Source organism: Carassius auratus, chromosome 13 (assembly GCF_003368295.1).
Source record: "Carassius auratus strain Wakin chromosome 13, ASM336829v1, whole genome shotgun sequence".
NCBI lineage: Eukaryota > Metazoa > Chordata > Actinopteri > Cypriniformes > Cyprinidae > Carassius > Carassius auratus.
In genome coordinates this window covers 7,034,723-7,053,946 of record NC_039255.1, presented here as the reverse complement: position 1 = coordinate 7,053,946, position 19,224 = coordinate 7,034,723, and the positions used below count along the sequence as shown (strand labels likewise).

The following is a 19,224-nucleotide window of genomic DNA, read 5'->3' as shown; positions in this document are numbered from 1 at the left end:
TAGATTTTTGTACAGATAAACTTAATAAGAAAACAACAACAACTAAACTTTAGAAGACAGAAGACAGCTTTATATTGCACCTTATCCAGTTTATTGAGCATAGAACTTTACAGATAACAACAATTCAGACACAATATGAATAATAATAATAATAATACATTTGTTATATTGGGATTAATTTATTAAAAAATACAATTTACAATGGGTGAAATTTTCCCTCACTGCACCCACACATTCAATTGCTTGTTGAGCATAAACCATCTGCTCAACAAACAGATAGAGTACAGCACCTGCTCCATATTCTAACCCCACCAGTGGGATTTTAAATATTTTTCTTAATGCAAAAGTACATCCTTTATGGTAAACTAATAGCCAATGCTTCAAGCAGCTACAATGTATGGTCTTGTTTAAAGTCGACTCTCTTTTGGATTGGCAGCTCTATTCTTTTATATTGCATTTTTTTCTCACATTGAACATAAGCAGCACCAGATATTTATTTAGCATTTGCGTTAAGCTTGTGCAGATTTGAGGCAGCAAAGGAGAAATCAAACAGAGAGAGAGAAACTAAACGTTTATTCATTCTCATCTCTCCATAAAACGACACGCAAGGCTGTGAAGATGCCTGTGTGTGTGCATGTATTTGTTTCAATTAGGGTTTTCTATTCTGTTCAACAAACAGAAAGCCATTACCTCGTCACTGACACACATTCAGCTCATTCTGGCATATGTCCCAAATGTATGTTTGATCATCCACTGTGAATGTGGTAGGAAGGCTGAAAATTTCTCATGTTGATTGAGGTGTAAAATGAGAGAATTTAGGTTTAGGGATCGGGTTTGGCTCAGGGTTTACAGTTTGAGTTTCAGGGTACGGTTTAGGATATATAACGTTAACTGAGGCATAATATACACGAGGAGCTAGTAACATTAGATATTTTACTCTAGTTTCTGTCCCCATCAGCAGTTAAAAATCACCTTTATACGCAACAGAACATGTTTATGTAATGGAAAATGCATCCTCTAAGGTCTAACACATCAGTAACTTATTTCTAAGCTTAACTTCACACAGAGGATTTTATCATGAAACAACAGACAAACATCTGTTCATAACCAGTAGTCTGGGAGATCACATCCATGAGCACCTTTTCCATAAAAACAACAATGACAACATCAATAATAATAATCATATCTAGAAAAAGTGTAAGAAAGAGAAAGGGAAATGATTCAAGAATTTCAATATCAATTTACCTCACTTACATCAGGGTCAGAGTTATGGTTTCGGGCTAAGTTAACACTAACCGTCACATAGAACACGTCCATTTACATTTCAGAGCTCTCAGACCTTGTTCAAATGAATTAATGACTGTCTGCAGCAATTCCTCCGCAAAGCACTCACAGCTGAATCCATGCGCACTTGTCTGTGCGTGTGTGTTTGTATATGTGTGTGTATCAGTTGTTAATGACTCTTCAGCAGACTGAGCCTGCAGCTTCAGATTCTCCAGGAGTATAAAAATCAGGAATAGGCAGACCAGAATGAAGAGTCACCTATGAAAAGAAACACACACAAAAATTCAGATATATTTTATTGCTCAAAAAAGCCTTTTGGTTCAAGTTAGCATATTCGTACCTCATATAGAACTTTTAGAAAGCAGATAGAAAGTGTGTTGCATCATAAACTTCTACAGATCTCATCACATCCGTTTTCACCTAAGTTTATTCTTTTATGGATCTTATTTAATTGAATTGATGAAATGAATGTTACCTGAACATTGCGGTTGAGGCTGATGGCCGGGTAGTACATGCCCTCCAGTGTGTTGAAGGCAACGGGTCCCTGTTGCTCATCATTTATCAAAAACAACAGAATCCCACGAGTGAAATCCAGCAGTACACCCACAGTCGCTCCTTTACTTATTCCTCCATCCGTACTGAGAGAGTGAGATGAGAAAATAAAAATAAATGAAAAGACAATGCATTGATTAAATAGAGTGCAAGACCTATAACAGACACTCATGTTTTTCAGTCAAACACAAAGAAAATGTAAAAGCGTCATTTTTATAGTCAACATTAAGCTGAGCATTTCCTAAAATATATTCCAGATACTGTTTAGACTGCTGTTAGCTTTGACCTCTCTCCTCTGCGTGAGAATAACATGAACCAGCAGCAGGGGGCAGTAATGCATCACGTTTTTTCCATCCACTTGAACGTGCTGCAGTTTTGCTCACCAGCCCCATCTTTCCATCATGTGCATTCTGTCTAAAACCATGCCTCCAAAAACATGATGTCAGCAAGCCTGAGCATGCACATTCATTAACACTAAGTGATATTTTTGCTATTCACAGAGCCTAGGACCTTAACTGAGATGGGTGTAATTTCCCAGGACACCTATTTCAATGATATCCCTCAGATAGTAGGGACTTAGAAATAATATTCAGATCCAACAGCTGATTCTACCACACCATCCATACACAGGTAATAACACCGAAGGTGGGAGAGTACGAAAGATAAAAAGAATGAAAATAATAAAGCATACTGTTCACTGTGACTGTGTGGGTGAATATGTTATTTCTATATTGCCAGCTGACAATACAACTGCGGTGTGATTTATGAAACTGTAACACTAGTGTTGTATTTGCAATCTCTAGAAAAAAAAAAACTATTTTTTCTTTATGTACTGTAAGTGGGTGTATTTTCTGTTTTGACAGAAAACCATGTTTGCAGGATTCTTCTGTGGTGGCACCTTGTCACAACATTGACAATAATTTTGTTGAAATTTCACAAATATATATTTTAAACATAGTTTATGAGTCATTTTTTGACTAAGGACTATTACAACAACATTTAGAGGACTATTACAACATTTTTTAATTATTAAAATTAGCTTCATTCATTGCTTCATCTAAGATTTAAATAGCATCCACTTTGTAACCAAGGGCAACAGTGAACATTTGTGATGAGGCGCTTTATCAGGAATCTTTCCAAGAATTTATTTCTATGATTTTAGAATAATATAATATAATGCATTTTTAAAAAAAATATATATATTTTTTTTCCGAAGTTGTGAATAAAGCAAAGATTTTTTGGAGAATACGGTTTCAGTTTTTCTACAAAAGTTCACATTTAATTCAGTGTGTTCCCAGCTGTATCTCTGTAACTGTTTTAAAATGTATTATCAATTTCTGAGTGATAATTCTTTCCACACCAATCGGTTTTCAGTGTATGAGAACAAGCTGGTAAGCAATTAATTGCATTAAATTGGCTTCTTTTTAAATTTTGCTAAAATTGAGAGCAACATGGCTTTTAATGGTCATGGCTTCCGAATAAGTAAAAGCTTGATGTATAGAAATGTAATTATTTAAGATTATCATGCTAATCATTTAATCCTAATTTTCATCTAAAGAAGTTCCAAAACACACATGCACACATTGCCAAACATGTTTTCATACCGATTGGTGTGCGAGTTGTTATGCATGAACCAGGAGCGGTTGTTGTCCACATACATGGCCCAGGCTTTATCATCCTTCCCCAGCATCACGTCCTTCATGACATCCGCACGGGCGATTCCAAACGCAGGGTCAGGGTGATTGTCATATCGATCAATGGTCATCTCCCAGTAATGCACGCCACGAGAGAACCCTGTGTTGCCCATGACAACACGGTCATCATAACTGTTACACGTCACCGTGAGGTTGTCGTTAGACAAGATGATGTCAGGGTGGGCCGATGCAGGGTCAAAGGTGAACCAGGCAACTGCAGAAACAACACACATACATACAGTCATGAAGGCTGGTTGAGCTTTGATTTACAGTAAGAATAAAAGTCCAGATGAGTTTAAGAACACAGAGACACTGCAAATCAAACTCGCTAACACACACTCATCTCACACACGCAAACAAACATACACAAGCAGACAAGAAATGGTCTATGAGTTTAACGATGATGATGTTCAGATATTCAGACATTCATACCTTCTGCCAGAGTTTTACTACCATATGAAGGTGGACTCACTGAAATTAAGAGAAAGAGAGAGGGGAAAAGAGCGAGAGAATGTTGGAGAGATAAAGAAAAGTGGAAAAGGCAGAGAAATGCAGAGGACAGGAAATGCAGAGGGGTGAAGGAGAGAAAAAAAAGAAAGTAACAGAATTGGGTACTGAAAGAGAGGAAGGAAAGCAGCAGATCAGGGAAGCTGGACTTACTTAGAGCTTATAAGTAATAAATGGCTAGTGATCGTTAGTACAGTTAACAGCACAGTAACAATGATATTCATTTATATTAGTAACATACAATTAGACATACAATGGTGTTCATAAAGACCTTCACAGTAGACTGTCAATGTGACGTCACTGGCAATTTCCATGAATAGGGCAGAAAAAAAGAACCAGAACTTACTTATTTTTTTTTTTATTAAGTGATCAATGGTAAATGCCCAAAATTCCAGGAATTCAAACTAAATACAGTGTTATAAGACCTGTGTGATTTTTTATTTATTTTAAATGATGATTTTGCAATGCAACAATTTGTGGTTCCATTATTTTCTAGTAATTTACAATTAACCTGTTAAGTCTATTACATTTGTTATTATAGTATTATTTTATTATTAATATTATTATATTATCATAAGATGATAGCCAGAACTAATACAATTCTGCTGTATTTTTTTGTACTGACATGCTCAAGCTTCCCTGTGTTTAAAGAGTGAGTGACAGTGAGGTAACATCTCTTACCCTCTGATGTCTGCATGACAAGCGTTTTGCTGTACTGGCCGACTCCACTGGAATTATACGCTTTAACGCGAGATTTATAAGCGCTGTTGAAGTGTAGACCATCCACAGTGCATATCATCTCTGTACCAACATACACTTCCTGCAGAGAACACACTTTAGTTATTAAATACACATGGTAAACACACTTACTGCTTACTGTATTCTGCACATTATATACTGAATACTGCCTACTATTTGTGTTAAAATGTGTTAACGTGACAGTCTAATCAAAGACTGAGTGCACTACATTGTCGAATATGTACCCAACACACAGTGCTTTGTTGTAAACTGCATTATGACTAACAAATTAAGTCTATGACTGAAATATAGCATGCCACCATACTCTATTACTATAGTAAGAGTAGTATGCTACTTCAAATTCAACTAGGCATTCCAAGGCATGCAGAAAGTATACATTCTACAAAAATAAAAAGATGTAGTATGCTATGTGTATTCTATTTCTGCAGTATGTAGTACACATACTTAGCATAGAATTCACATTTCTATATGCTGATGAATATCTTGGGAGAAACACAATGTGATACTGTTGCTAAAAATCTACCCGAAAATGGAGCAAATATGAGAACACATGAACCTGACTTTCTAAAATAAGGGCTTGGCCTGTTTAGAAGATAGTGTGTGTGTGTGTGTGTGTGTGTGTGTGAGTGTCAATGTGTAGGTGACAATATGTGTGTCTAAAAGAGAGAGTCATTCAATGCATATATGTAAGTTTGTGTGAGTGTGTGTGTGTGTGTGTGTGTGTGTGTATGTGTGTGTGTGTGTGGGGGGGGCTATTTATGGTAAAAGTATCTAAGTTTGGTCTCAGGTGATTCATTTTATGATCAGATCACTCAATTCAAATCATTATTCAAAGACTTTTTAGAAATATATATATATATATTTTATATTCAATCAGTAATATTAAAGTAACATTGAAAACTTTTATTTTGTTACAAAAGATTTATATTTCAAAAACATGCTGATCTTTTGAGCTTTCTATTCATTAAATAAAGCTGAAAGAAAATGTGTCATGGTTTGCACAAAAAATATTAAGCAGCACAAATGTTTTCAATATTGACAATGATAAGAAATATTTCTTGAGCACAAAATCAGCATTTTAGAATGATGTCAAGAATCATGTGACACTGAAGACTGGAGTAATGCAGCTTTGTTATCACAAGTATAAGTTATATTTAAATAGAAAACACAATATTATATACATTTCTCAATACTGCTGCTTTTACTACATATTTAATCAAATAAATGCAGATTTGACGAGCATAAAAGAATATATGAACCCCAAAAATGTAACTTGTATGTAACCCGAAATTAAATGACATTAAAGGTACAGGTCACTAGAGGGCGCACTACCAAAACAATAACAATCGCGTGGTTTGATGACGCTAAGAAGGAGTGTGGAATGATGAGATTTGTTGTTTCTACCCAACGGCTGACGGCCATCAATCAGACGGAAAGATAAATCATGGATTTAACGCGAGTTCAACGATTTGCGCGAGTAGATTATTTGCAAAGTCAATGCAATGATGCAATCAGACTATGGATCAGACGTGTCCTCGCGCTGGTCTAGAGACGGGATGCCCCGCGTTTGGCGTGTATGCCCCATTATACTAATCTAATATATAATAGCATATGTTTTCTGTAAAGATAATAATCAAAACAACTCACCTGTCGAGTAAAACACAAGCGAGATCGGCATCTCTTTCTAGTTGAAGTTTGTCGCGAAGCTACTTCCGCATTTGTCCACGACACTGTTGTCATGTGGTTTCTACGTCAGTAAAGGTGGTAACAAAGGGGAACTAAAGTCATTGACAGGCGACTGCACTGCCCCGTGTCACTGTTTAGAATGGGAATTTTCTCATGATTTACAAGTAGTTAAATAACATTAGAGATATTGTTAGTAATCAGCTGGACAAAATATATAACACTAGTGGCTTTTGGATATTTTACTGCAAATATCTTACAAATTGTACCTTTAAATCACAACTGGCCACTTGTGAACAGAGTATGTGAGTGGAGTGGGGCGTCAACAAATCCTTGCTCAACAAATTTGTGGCCAAAGTATTTCATTATGTTTTGAAATATCACATAGTTCTCTTCAGAACTTATATAAAACAAAAAATAAATACACAATACTAGAAGAATAGTTTTTAAAAAATAAAATAATTAAAACCTTTGTTCATCTTAGGAACATAAATTAAGTTATTTTTGATTAATAAATTTGATAAATTACTATTTTATATTATTATTTTAATATTTATATATATATATATATATATATATATATATATATATATATATATATATATATATATATATATATATATATATATAAATATTAAAATAATAATATAAAATAGTAATTTATCAAATTTATTAATCAAAAATAACTTAATTTATGTTCCTAAGATGAACAAAGGTTTTACGGGATTGAGGTAAAATGAGAGTGAGTAGTTAATGACAGAAGTTTCATTTTTGGGTGAACGATCAGGTATAAACGGGGCCAGAGAATGACAGTGGTTGTGTGTGTTCATGCAAGCATTTATGATCGTGTAAATCTGTGTGTTTGCGGGTGCAGTGGTCCTCTAATATAAATAGACTTCTGCAGTGAGAGGCATGAATCATCTTTAGACTCTTCAGGCAAATGTGAGATGAGACACAATGTTTGTGGACTTGACTTAATCTATTGGAAATGCATGCGTGTTCCTCATTTAAATGAACTTTACTCATTCTGACTGCTCAGTGGCAAATGAAAAACCCACGCTAAACAATATCACTACATTAATACAATGCACACTCACATGAGATGTGTACTTGCATGTGTATATGCATGAATAATGTTTACTCAAATGTTTGTTCCTTTAGAGCAAAACCTCTTTCTCTGACTGATCATTGAGTCAGCTGAGCAGAATCATCATGCAGTGTCCAAAAAATAATAATGTACGGTCTCTGTAGGATTCCATTTCCTTGGAATAGACATTATTATTCCAGTTGTGCTCGATGCTACTATGAAAATATCTGTACTATTCTACAATGTAGTACTTTTATCATAAATTTAATCAGTGCTGTGTATTTCCACTCATGATTTTGCACAGCTTCCGTTCAATTAGGCTCCAATTTAGAAAATATAAAGCTTTTCTAGCTCAGAAATATTTTTGGTGTGCATGCAGAAGCGACATGCCCGTTCAAGCTCAGAACTATCTGATACCTGGATCAAGAATCGAATAATTCCCATTCATCTTGATTGCAATATAATGACTTCAGAATGGCTGCCAATGCTGAAAGACGCTTCTGAGCAGCAGAATGGTAGTTAAAAGTTTGGAATAATTAAAAATTTTTTTAAACTGAAGTCTATAATGCCCACTAAGGGTGCATTTATTTGAGCACCGAATCAGCATATTAAAATGATTTCTGAAGGTCTATGTGACTGGTGTAAAGGCTGCTAAGAAAGTTAATATTTTGGTGAACTGAATTTAAAAAACCTTAATTATTCCAAACTTTTGACCGGAAATGCATTTCTAATCTAATGAAGCACTGAAGGGTCCACTATGTTCATGTGACACTCACTCTGAACTGGCCTCCATTCCCATCATCCAGTTCTAAAATGTAGCCATCCACAGCAATGTTGGAGAGAGGCGGCTGTTTCCACGACAGAGTCGCACTGTTGGTTTGAGTACAGCACTCCTCTAACTGAAGAATAGGAGCAGCTGGAACTAAACACACACACAAAGCCAAAAACAAAGACAGTCTGCGTTATTTTGGGTCCAGTTTTCTGTCTTACTGTGTCATTAAGGAAAACCATGCAAAAAAAAAAAGAAACACACCCTATCACACACTCACACACAGACTCACCCTTCATCTGGACGAAGTCTAACTGATGTATGGTCTGCAGCAGGGGTCCGCTGTCCAGCGTCAGGTCAAAGTCACTGCTCATGCGAGGGGTCAGAGAGCCCTTCCCCCACTGATTCTCCGTCATATGGACCCGTCTTATCAAAGCATCTGAGATCTACACACATACACACAAACTGTGATTCAGAATATATTACAAGGCATTAAGTCAAATTAATGAAGTGTTGCCATTATGTAAATGTATGACCTTCTGTTAATTTAATAAGAATCCTTGGAGCAAGATACATTTTGTGATGAGAAAAGTTTTAAAAGGCAAGGTGTCATTGAGCAAGAGTGCTTGTATTTGAGGAAAAGTTTTATAGGATCAAACACTTTTTAACGAATACATTTCCATGACCTTTCCATGCCCTCTCCACTCATTTATGAGTCATTTCTAGACAGTTTTCCATTTCTGTATCAGGTACCAGTCTTTTTTTAATCTCAGTGAATTGTGCTAAAGTCTTCACCAAGGTGCTCAAGAGACCAATGATGTTACACTGGCTTACAAGTTTTCCACAACACTCAAAAAGCGCAATATAATAATATCTAGTACATATATTAAAGTTCTGGCCAACAACAATAAGCCAATTATTTTCATGTTATGGTTGATAATTGAAAAAAGGTTTAATAATTTATTTAAATTATTTTAACATGTATATTAATATATATTAAATTTATTATTATTATATATAAAAACTACTACAAAACAAATATATTTAAATAAATAATTAAAAAATTAGACACTTTAATTTATTTTCAATTTTTTAAAAAATGCAAATTAATGTAGACTTCACCAAACAATAGAGTATGAAATAATGGCTGATGACTATTATTTAAATAATAATTGTATCATTTAATTGTTCATTGTATCATTTAATCATTTTTCAAATAATCTTTTTTTTTTATTAAAAATAATTTAAAAAAATAAATTTTTAGGGTTTAAATTTTTTTTTACTTAAATGAGTGTTAGATGATGGCAAATGTAATCCAAATATTATTATTTTTTAATAAAAACTGATAAAATGAACATGCGCAAATATATAAAACTGACCAATACAGAAAAATAAACAATTCAATATGGTACCAATACAAATGTTTCACCCCTAATATCTAACCAATTCAATATTTTAGACCAGAGCAAAGGTTGAAAAAGCACTTCACTGAATTTCAGAGAAGCGGTCCAGTTTTTGGAATACCAATTTGCTCTACAGAAAACTGATTTGGATCTTGGTACACCCTTAAAAAAGATCTCATGCATTCCTATCTATTAACAGTTTCATCTGATCTTTTTCTAGTGTATAATCATCCTAACTTTCTAGCAGATGAAGTTTATTAGTGTGATACTAAAAGGGTGAATGACCTGCAGGAAGCCGCTGGGGTCGTTTTCTTTGATAACTTCCAGACAGTATTCCATTAGTCCTGTGGTCTGCCTCAACTTCACCGTGCAGTGGGATATCTGATCACGAACCACCTGAGACAAAAAGCAGATAAAGAGGCAGAAAATAAGAGAAAGAATGAATTCATGATAACTGTGCTGTGGCAGGGTTGCTAGGCAACAGCGAGACCAACTGTCGGCATCCTCTCAGAGCAGCAAACACATCACTGACCTTTTACAACAAAAAAACATATTAAAATCCATTTTTCACTTCATGTCTGAATATTTCAGTGTATGAATGTATGTGTCAGCGTGCGCCTCTCCATCTTCTACTTAAACCTACCAGTTATATCTCCTTTACATGATGCACAAGTACACACTAATACGCACACGTCCTCTAAAGCTGTAGACACTCTCAGAGAGCATCTAACCACACTGAATGATTCAAACATAAAACACTTCACATGAGAGCCATTCAAATCCAAACAGTATGAGACTGAACCAGACCGAACTGAATAAATGCAGTCTCATCTCGCAGAGCCACTGGCCAAAACTAGAACCCCAACATCTTTGTAACCATGGGAACAGGCCTGAGGCAGCATGGGGACAAGGAGGGAGAATAGGCCTATATAAGATGCTAGCAAAAGCACCTAATCTCAAATACTAGACCAGGCCCAGGACAATTTTAACATTACATTTCCCTTCATAACTCAGTCACAGACAAATATATGTGTCATCTTTCAATGTAAAAAAAATAAATAAAATCTACAAGCCAAAATTAACAGTACCATTAATTGACTTGTACTGTTAAAAGCAGACCACAATTGAATCTTAACTGAAAACTATAACTGAATAATAATGCTGCACTGGAGGAGTTTTTTTCAGAGAGAAAGAGAAATCTACTTCAAATGAGTTGAGTTAATTTCATCACTCAAGCTTGTTTGTTTGTTACTAAAGAAATGAAGAGATTTTTTAAATACTTTTGTAATTTAATTTATAGATCATAGAAAAATTAAAAGAAATGATAAGCAATAAAAGCACCTCAAATATGCAAATCAACATTTACAATTGCATACATTTCAATCTGGACATCTATTTTAACTACAACTACCCCAAATCAGGGTCATGTTAGTGCTTTATAAGGTAGATGAACTGACTAGAATTCTTCAGACTGTTTAAAAGCACACTGATTTCACATTTAGTTTCTTTCAGCTGCATTTCAACCAAAGAGAACTGCAGCACACTAACTATAGAAGCAGTCTCAGTGGATCAGCCTGGGATTCAGTCTTATTCAAGGACACAATGACTCGAGGTTAAACCTAATGTCTCTGTGTTAATAGCCCAGATTTGTATCCATTAAGCTGCATTCCCCCCATGAAAGAAACCCTTTTTATATGGCATAGGAGAAGAAAACAGGCTGTTTTGACACACCAACAATGGCTGGTGCCTGAAGCATGAGTCCATTCTGAATCCAACTTTGGTAGAAAAGAGATTTAATGAATTTTTAATGGTGAAATAGAAATGATCCACAGTGCCCAGTTATCTGTTGCCCTAATACATCAATGTGTTGAGATTTCCATGCATGTTGGTTAAACACATTTTAATAAACTAAACACTAAACTAAATTCTGTCATCATTTGCTCAACTTCACGTCATTTAAAATCTGTGTAATTTACTTTCTTCTGCTAGAGTCAGACGAAGATATTTTGAAAAATGAACAAATAACAAAACAGTTTATGTTCCTATTGATTTATTTTTGTCCATACAATGGATGTCAATGAGAGCCAAAACAACTTATTTGTAAACATATTTTCTTTTGTGTCACACAGTAGCAACAAAGTCTTACAATATTCTTGGGTGGACTATGTGTTTTCAGTGTATTTATTCCTACAAAGCTGAAAGATTTAATAAAACAGAATCCTCTTGCAATTAAAAAAAAAAACTGTGTTAATCTAATTCATTCATCACTTCTATTAAAAAGCTTTAATGTGGCAGTCGCTAAACCTCCAATTAAGAAATCAAATCGACTTGTGTGGTTTGGGTAATTAGCACCAGATCCATTTTTCCCCCCAACTTTCCTTTACCTTGAAAATAGTACAGAGAGCTGTCATTCTGCTTTTGATGTTTATTAATCTACTCCTTAAAATAAGGAATTAAACCCAATAACTGAGAAGTGAATGTTGCATGTTGAGAAACATGAGAAACTCTAGAAACAGCAGGCTGGATAATTGGTTTATGCATCTTTATGCATGTTCTGTATGATAATGCGTAAAGCTCCCTGCTGCCATGTACTGTAGTTCATGTCACTATACTCAAAAAATCTCTTCTATATTGATACATCGCAGCTGTTTTACGCATATTTTTTATTAAATATTGTATTGGGTTTTAGGTTTTAAAGTAAATGTCTGTAAACTTCACAGAAAATATCCTGTCACATTTATATTATACAAGCGGCATACTATATTCATCTTAGAGATTCTTTTTTGAGGATGTTTTGTGTGGTTGTGCTTACTGAGAGTTTGTGTTCATGTTCTTTGGTGACTCTGCTGAGAAGCTGAGCTTTCCTGCGGTTGAGAGCTTCAATCAGAGCATCACACTGTGCGACCAAACAAGCCTCGAATTCAACTCCGTTCTCCTAAAACACAAGGTGAGGAAAAATCATATCAGAAAAGTTGATATGGCACTGCACAGGTGTGTGTATGAGTGCTTAAGTGTTAGTGTGTGTCACTGCTGTACCTGTATGTGTTGTACCATATTTCTGAGCTGCACCAGGAACTCTTTGGCCTCGGTGGCTCGATCAGACAGAACATTCAGTGCTTGAGAGAGCTGTCCCTGGAAATATAAAGACAGAAGGAGACAGAGATGTGAGAAGACATAGGAACTATATATAAAGAGCACTTGAACATTATTAACCTAATTTTACTAAAGATTTAGTAAATGACTTAGGTTATTATGTGTGAACCATTCTAAAGCTTTTTGGATAAACCAGTTGCAAAATCTAACAAGAGAAAGGGGAAGTGACATAATTTGCGAGAGGTTAGTCATTAAATCTGTCATTTAAAGAGTGGGTGAGAGAATAGGAAGAGGAGTGAATGTGTGTGCGTCAGGCAAAGTCAAAGAATGTTACTTTAGAGTGGGAAAAATATCCTATTATAAATGTTCTCACATTGCTATGACAACCATCCGCCAAGAGACCTCCACTTTCATTTGTGGTCTGTCTCAAACGAGGAACAAAAATGAGAGAACAAGGAATTAAACACAGTGCTCCAAATATCAAACTAAATCACAGCCATATACATTAATCACTAGAACATTACATATGACAGCCTAACACACTAAAGCCCAGCACATTACAGCATTACACGCTAATACATTAATACATAACATCCTAGACGTTCTAAAGTCCTATGATGAGAACCAAGCAGGGACTGTGTTACAGAAACATCCTATCTTATGCATTTGTTCTAACTGAGAGCTGAAATCACCATTGTTGGTAAACAGAGAAGACAGGATTCTAGAGCTTGGTTGGTTCTGCATGTAATAAGGGCCCAGTTGCTACAAACCCAATAGTTAAATAAATAGGACAAAACCCCACAGGCAGAATGCTTTTTTTTTTTCTTGCACTGGTCAGTTTAGAGATTATATCATGTCTTATTTCAGACAAGTGGAAAGAAAACATCCAAAATACACATTTAAGAGTTTATTATACTTATGTAGATTTTAATTGTAATGTATATCTTTAAAAGAGCATTTTCTCAAAACAAGTTTTTCCTTCTGCACTGAACCAGAAATCTCCACTTCAATATATACTTTGTATATGTAAACATAACACTTCACAAAACATGTAATACAAAACAATTGTCTTAATGTACTGTGATTAATCAACCTGGAATACAGGACGAGTGATGTCGATTAGTTCAAATTTATACCACGTTCTCCAGCGTTGTCTTACCATATGTCCATTTGATTGCGCAAGTGGTGCAAAATTACACACTTTGAGAGAAACTATGAAAATAATCCATCTCTGCTCTGGAACCATTTGAAATCATCATTCTGTTGCATTTGACCGTTACTACAAATCTTTAGCAATGTATGTTTTGCGATAGTAATAAACCAGTTCCAAAATCGAACTGGGAAATAAACAATTTATGTTTATAATTTAGTAAACTGTAAGTAAAATCTGTAATGTCTGAAAAATAGCTTTGCAAAATAAGTGAATTGTTAAAAAATATAAAAATATTATATATGGCATAAGCTAAAATATAAAAAATTAAATATTTCGCACTTTTGCAAAAAGAAGGAATTTGACTTTCGGAGCATCAACACATCACAGGTCCCATTTCCTGCTTGCTGTGTAAGTGTCTATGTATGTAACATGGAAAGATAGATGGAGAAATGGAGAAAAGAGAAGCATATGGCGCCCTGAGGCTACAGCAAATCTACAATCTGTTTAATGAATGACGAGCAAGTGGCTGCAGTGCGGAAAGAGGCCATTTTCCTCTGATATGAGGCCAGCTTGCCAGTGTTCAATGAAACAGCTACATATGGGACCACAGTAGAGGACACTGATCCAAGATCTGATCTGTGCGTGCATGTGTGTGTGTGTGTGTGTGTGTGTCCCAGGTGCTAAAAGGGGGAAGCCGTATTTGGGTCTGCCATGATTCTGCTGCTGTCCCAGTTCAAACTGATACTATGTAGCCACAACATCACACATGAGTGTACAGAGAGTAATGTAACTGAAGACACAAAATAATGTAGCTCAACACATGGAGTAATGCAGAACTCGAAATGAGGGGGAGGACACAGAATAGGAATGGTTTCCTCATGCTCATCTGTCTGCACCTGAAAATGTCTCCTTGGGTTGAATGTTTGTACCATACAAAAGCAGTTAAGGCAAATTACAAAATAAAATGCAACCAAATTCATGAAATGTACTATTTTTTGATTATTTTATATGATTTCTTGATTAACATGTAAGAATGTAATTTTTTCCTGTGATGGCAAAGCTGAATTTTCAGCATCATTACTACAGTCTTCAGTGTCACATGATCCTTCAGAAATCATTCTAATATGCTGATTTGGTGCTCAAAAACATTCTTTATTATTATCCATGTTAAAAACAGTTGTGCTGCTTTATATTTTGGTAGAAACTTAGAACTGCTTTATAAACATTGATAATTTTAGTATTCTTTGATGAATAGACAACTCAAAAGAATTGCATTTTTCGTCTATTACTCACATAAAGTCAATCTTTTAAGATATTTTTTTTATTTTATAATATTACTTAATTTAATAACACCATTAAAAGTAATCTTCAGCAAATATCAGAATGAATATAAATTTTCATACCTACAATGTGGGACATTAGAATTTAAAATGACTAAACTTTCAGTATATTAAAACAGAATTTTAATATTGCCCATTTATCACTTATCAGCCATAACATGACGATAATTATCAGGTTAACATATCACCCACAATATTCAATATTGGAGGATCACTAGGTAGTCTTACAGCAACAATATTTCTAATTCTAAAGTAATGTACAGGCATAACCTGTGTGAAACCATGTACTTATTGATCCATTTCCCTCCCTCTTGATTGCTCATGTTTATGAATTAAATAAAACGGTATTGCTGGTGGTTTACCACTAAATTAACTCACTCAGAATTTATTAACTTGGATAAAGCAGCATGTTAGAACTAGGAGAGAGAGCAGGGACTCTTTCCTTATTCTTCGCCTCTCCTATGGATACAGTCTTTCTCTTCTACAGACAGACATAGTAAATCAGCTCACTGCCTCATTGTATAATGTTGCTACAACAACAGGCCACGTCCACTGCATTTTACATGTTCCCTGAGGAACCCAGACACACACAGTTAACACGAGCATCCTGTACGATTGAATTCCCATCAAAAGATATTTTGAAAATTACACAACATCACAGGAGCATTAAACCTCCATAACTTTAAAACAGCACCGAATGAGAACTGCAGTTATGAACATAGATGCCTCGAAATCCATGCAAATATATAATTTCCATCAGAAGGTTTACTTTGAATACTTGGATTTGAATTACTTTGTTTTTTTCCCCTACTGAATCTGCTAGAGAGCTGGTGCGCAAGTGTTTTTCATCTGGCCTGAATCATGACTGGCTGTGTCGTGCACTGTGTTTTAATTAGACCGGTGGTGTTTCACCCGTCTTACCTCTGATACTAAAAACAGAGTGCTCAGCCCACTGAAAAGAGATTTGAGCTGGTTTTAAAATGCTTTAGGGCACTTTTCAGCTGGTCAGCCTGCACACTCTTAAAAATAAAGGTTCTTTATTGGCATTGTTGGTTGCATGAATATCATTTGCATGAACATCCATGGAATCTCTCCACTCCACAAAAGATACCTTACAGTGGAAAATGATTCTTTACAGTATTCTTTACACTAAGAAAATACGTTTTTATTGTATTTTATTTAAGAACTGTTCATTGAAGGATTCTTTGAGGAACCAATAATTACACTGTGAAAACTTTTTTTAGTTCAGCTTAACCCAGTTGGATAGGCTGAAAGTCATCAGTGAAATCTTTTAATAGTAAACAATAATCTACACCAGTCCCCACCTTGTGGAGCTTCCACATGGCCCCCAGAGCTTTGACCTCATGAGTGGAGTGTTTGCCGTCCTCCAGACACTGGTAGCACACGGGGGTCTTACACTGGACGCAGTACATACTCAGGTTCTCCAGCTCGTGCTCGGTGCAGGTGGAGATCTTCCGGGGACTCGCGCGGCGGCTGATTCTGCCTTGCGCCGGAGGTACGAGCCGGTGTTTGGCTAGTGGACCCCGGAGCGGGTGGCACCGTAGGCGGCACGGGTCGCAGTAGAACACGTCGCACTGCTCGCACATGACCGTCGCCTCGCGGGGGCTCTTCTCACACAGCTGGCACTTAAGCGCGGCCGCTTTACTCTGCTGGTACCGGTCCACAACCCCCTCCAGAACACGGTTCTTGGGGAAGCCCCGGAGCCCCCGGTCATCCAGCGTCAGGCTGCGATGACACTGCGGGCAGGTGAGGCAGGAGTTTCGCGGGACTGGCGGCAGGACGCCGGTGTGAGGCAGCAGGTGGTGTTGCGCCTGGGGCGGATGAGGCACGCTAGGGGGGAAAACGCGCACCCCGTTTGGGGACTTTTGGCAAGGGGTGGTCGGTGCGCTCACGAACCCTCCGTAAGAGCCGTATCCGCTGTCCGCCTCGCTGTACAGACTCATCTTATCCAGGTCTAAGTAATCATAATCGGAGCCTGACGCGCGGCTGCTCTGCGGGGATTCGGCGTCGGGCGTCTGCACCAGGATGTTTCTCGCGCAGGCCAGGCAGATATTATGCGAGCACGGCAGGATGATCGGCTCGCGGAAAAATGAACCGCACACCGGGCATTTTAACTCCTCTTCCATTTCATCCATCTTGTTGTTCCAGCAGGTTTCGGAGACTTCCTATAAACAAAAACGGAATATTCCCTCCGATGGCAGCTCTGTACGTACGCGTCTCCTCCGTGTTCTCCGTATGTACCGGAGGATAGAGGAGGGGGCGGTATAAATTCGGTGGGCGTAGGCTGACTTCTGCACGAGCGCTAATAGCTACTGCATAAAATCGCTGTCAGTTTACGTGATGAGCTCCAGAAATCCAATCACACTGATGATGCAAAGTATCAGAAGTGCTTGATGAATTTGAGACACAGCCAATGTTTGTGGTAGTGCACCTGCTCACAGCTATCCAACGCCGCTTAAGGTGTGTTTATGTTAACTACATCACACGTCACTCTTCAGCTCTAGTGTTTGAAGGTAAAAAAAAATTCGGAGCTAAATCTGAAACGTACTCTCTTATTGCAAGGTGGTGATAATTGCCTTAGGCTTAAGTTTCATGGTAACGAAAAAGAGAGCAGATAATACAAAAGAGAAAATGTGTCCAAACATTTTATGGTTACTGGAAGGTTGTTGAAAATGTTGTAGCTATAAATAGGCCTATTTGAAAACGTGTAGATATAATTTATGTACATAAACAGCCATCCAATATAGACACTTGTCTATATCTCGGACGTAATAAAACAAAACATAGTCCTGCTTTAATTACTTATCACATTACTATAGATTTACACATCACAGTTACAGGCAATAACTGAAATGTTTCTTTAAAAGCTTATTTAGTTCACTGTGCTAAAAAAGGTTGACCAAAAACGGTCACAGATTACAGTAAAACCTGGAAATAATGATATTATTGATGTTTGTTATGCACTGACTTTCTTGCAGGCAATAACTGACAGGAAGGTAATGCTGTGTTTTAGAATAACCTAGGTGATATTTGTCAGGTGTTTAGCAAAATTGTACAGTGCAGCTGCTATTGATTTGACCAGATTTGTGACCTCTGTGTTGTATTGTGTCATGTGTTTTAAGCACGTGTGAGCATCTGAAACGTGAGTGCCAGTAGAGGAGTGCAGGAGAGTGTGTGTGGGTGTATTGAGGTTGTTGAAGAGTTGAGTGTGTGTGTGTGTGTGTGTGTGTTATAAGGCCGTGATTGAGAGCCATGTGAATTTTGTCCATGTGCCACTCTTGTGAGTATCTGTGTGAGAGAGCCTTGGTGGGGGGAAATTAATTGCTTAATCATTTTTATTCTTATGACAGTAATTGGGTCACAGAGCAGGCTCTAAACTGGGGCCAGTATGTTATGTTATTGAGGTTCTCAGAGTAGAGAATCAGCCATATGTGCATGACAGTCTTCAAGGAGATGCTTAAATCTTGACCTTAAAAACAAATGAATCCAATAAAATCATGAGATAATGGATATGTCTATGGAAAAATTATAAAAATGTGTCCAAAGCATACTCAAATAGGACACAATGCAACCAACTTGTGTGCACTGCACACACATATTATTTCTTTAAAATATTATCTTAGACTGCATGAAACTGTATTTAGTATCGTTGATATATTCTAATAGTTTTTGTTAATATTTTGAAAGTTTAGTAATTTTGTTGTAATTTTGATAATAAAAAAAAATATGTTTGTGTATTTATTTAATATGAAATTTAGAACTGTTGCCTTGGGAACTAGCTAGAAAAAAGCTTGTTTTTATATATTCAAAATCATTCTCACAAGACGTTTTCCTGGGAAGATTAATATCTTAATTCAAGCAGCTGAGTGTTTAGCCATT

The 19,224-nt window shown here is 36.4% G+C and overlaps 1 protein-coding gene across 2 annotated transcripts; it reads right to left on the bottom strand.

Moving 5' to 3' along the window:
• Nucleotides 1-188: 188 nt before the first annotated feature.
• Nucleotides 189-17,766, bottom strand: LOC113112468 (E3 ubiquitin-protein ligase TRIM9-like). Of its 2 annotated transcripts, XM_026278065.1 has the most exons (11): nucleotides 16,650-17,766; nucleotides 12,775-12,870; nucleotides 12,551-12,673; nucleotides 10,024-10,134; nucleotides 8,628-8,781; nucleotides 8,343-8,488; nucleotides 4,719-4,857; nucleotides 3,963-4,001; nucleotides 3,441-3,744; nucleotides 1,760-1,922; nucleotides 189-1,542 (listed from the first exon to the last, which is right to left on the bottom strand). In XM_026278065.1, the coding sequence occupies exons 1-11, from the start codon at nucleotides 17,478-17,480 to the stop codon at nucleotides 1,465-1,467; spliced, it is 2,184 nt and encodes a 727-aa protein (XP_026133850.1). In that variant the 5' UTR covers nucleotides 17,481-17,766; the 3' UTR covers nucleotides 189-1,464. The 2 variants fall into 2 exon arrangements, with proteins under 2 accessions (XP_026133850.1, XP_026133851.1); XM_026278066.1 differs by lacking the exon at nucleotides 3,963-4,001 and having other exon boundaries at nucleotides 16,650-17,765.
• Nucleotides 17,767-19,224: the final 1,458 nt, after the last annotated feature.

Bases quoted from the DNA above. Each gene is read 5' to 3' on its own strand.
- LOC113112468 (XM_026278065.1), bottom strand. From the start codon at position 17,480: ATGGATGAAATGGAAGAGGAGTTAAAATGCCCGGTGTGCGGTTCATTT. The intron at 12,871-16,649 runs GTGGGGACTGGT...TTATATTTCCAG, and splicing joins CCATGTGGAAGCTCCACAAG to GGACAGCTCTCTCAAGCACT. The intron at 12,674-12,774 runs GTACAGCAGTGA...CTTGTGTTTTAG, and splicing joins ATATGGTACAACACATACAG to GAGAACGGAGTTGAATTCGA.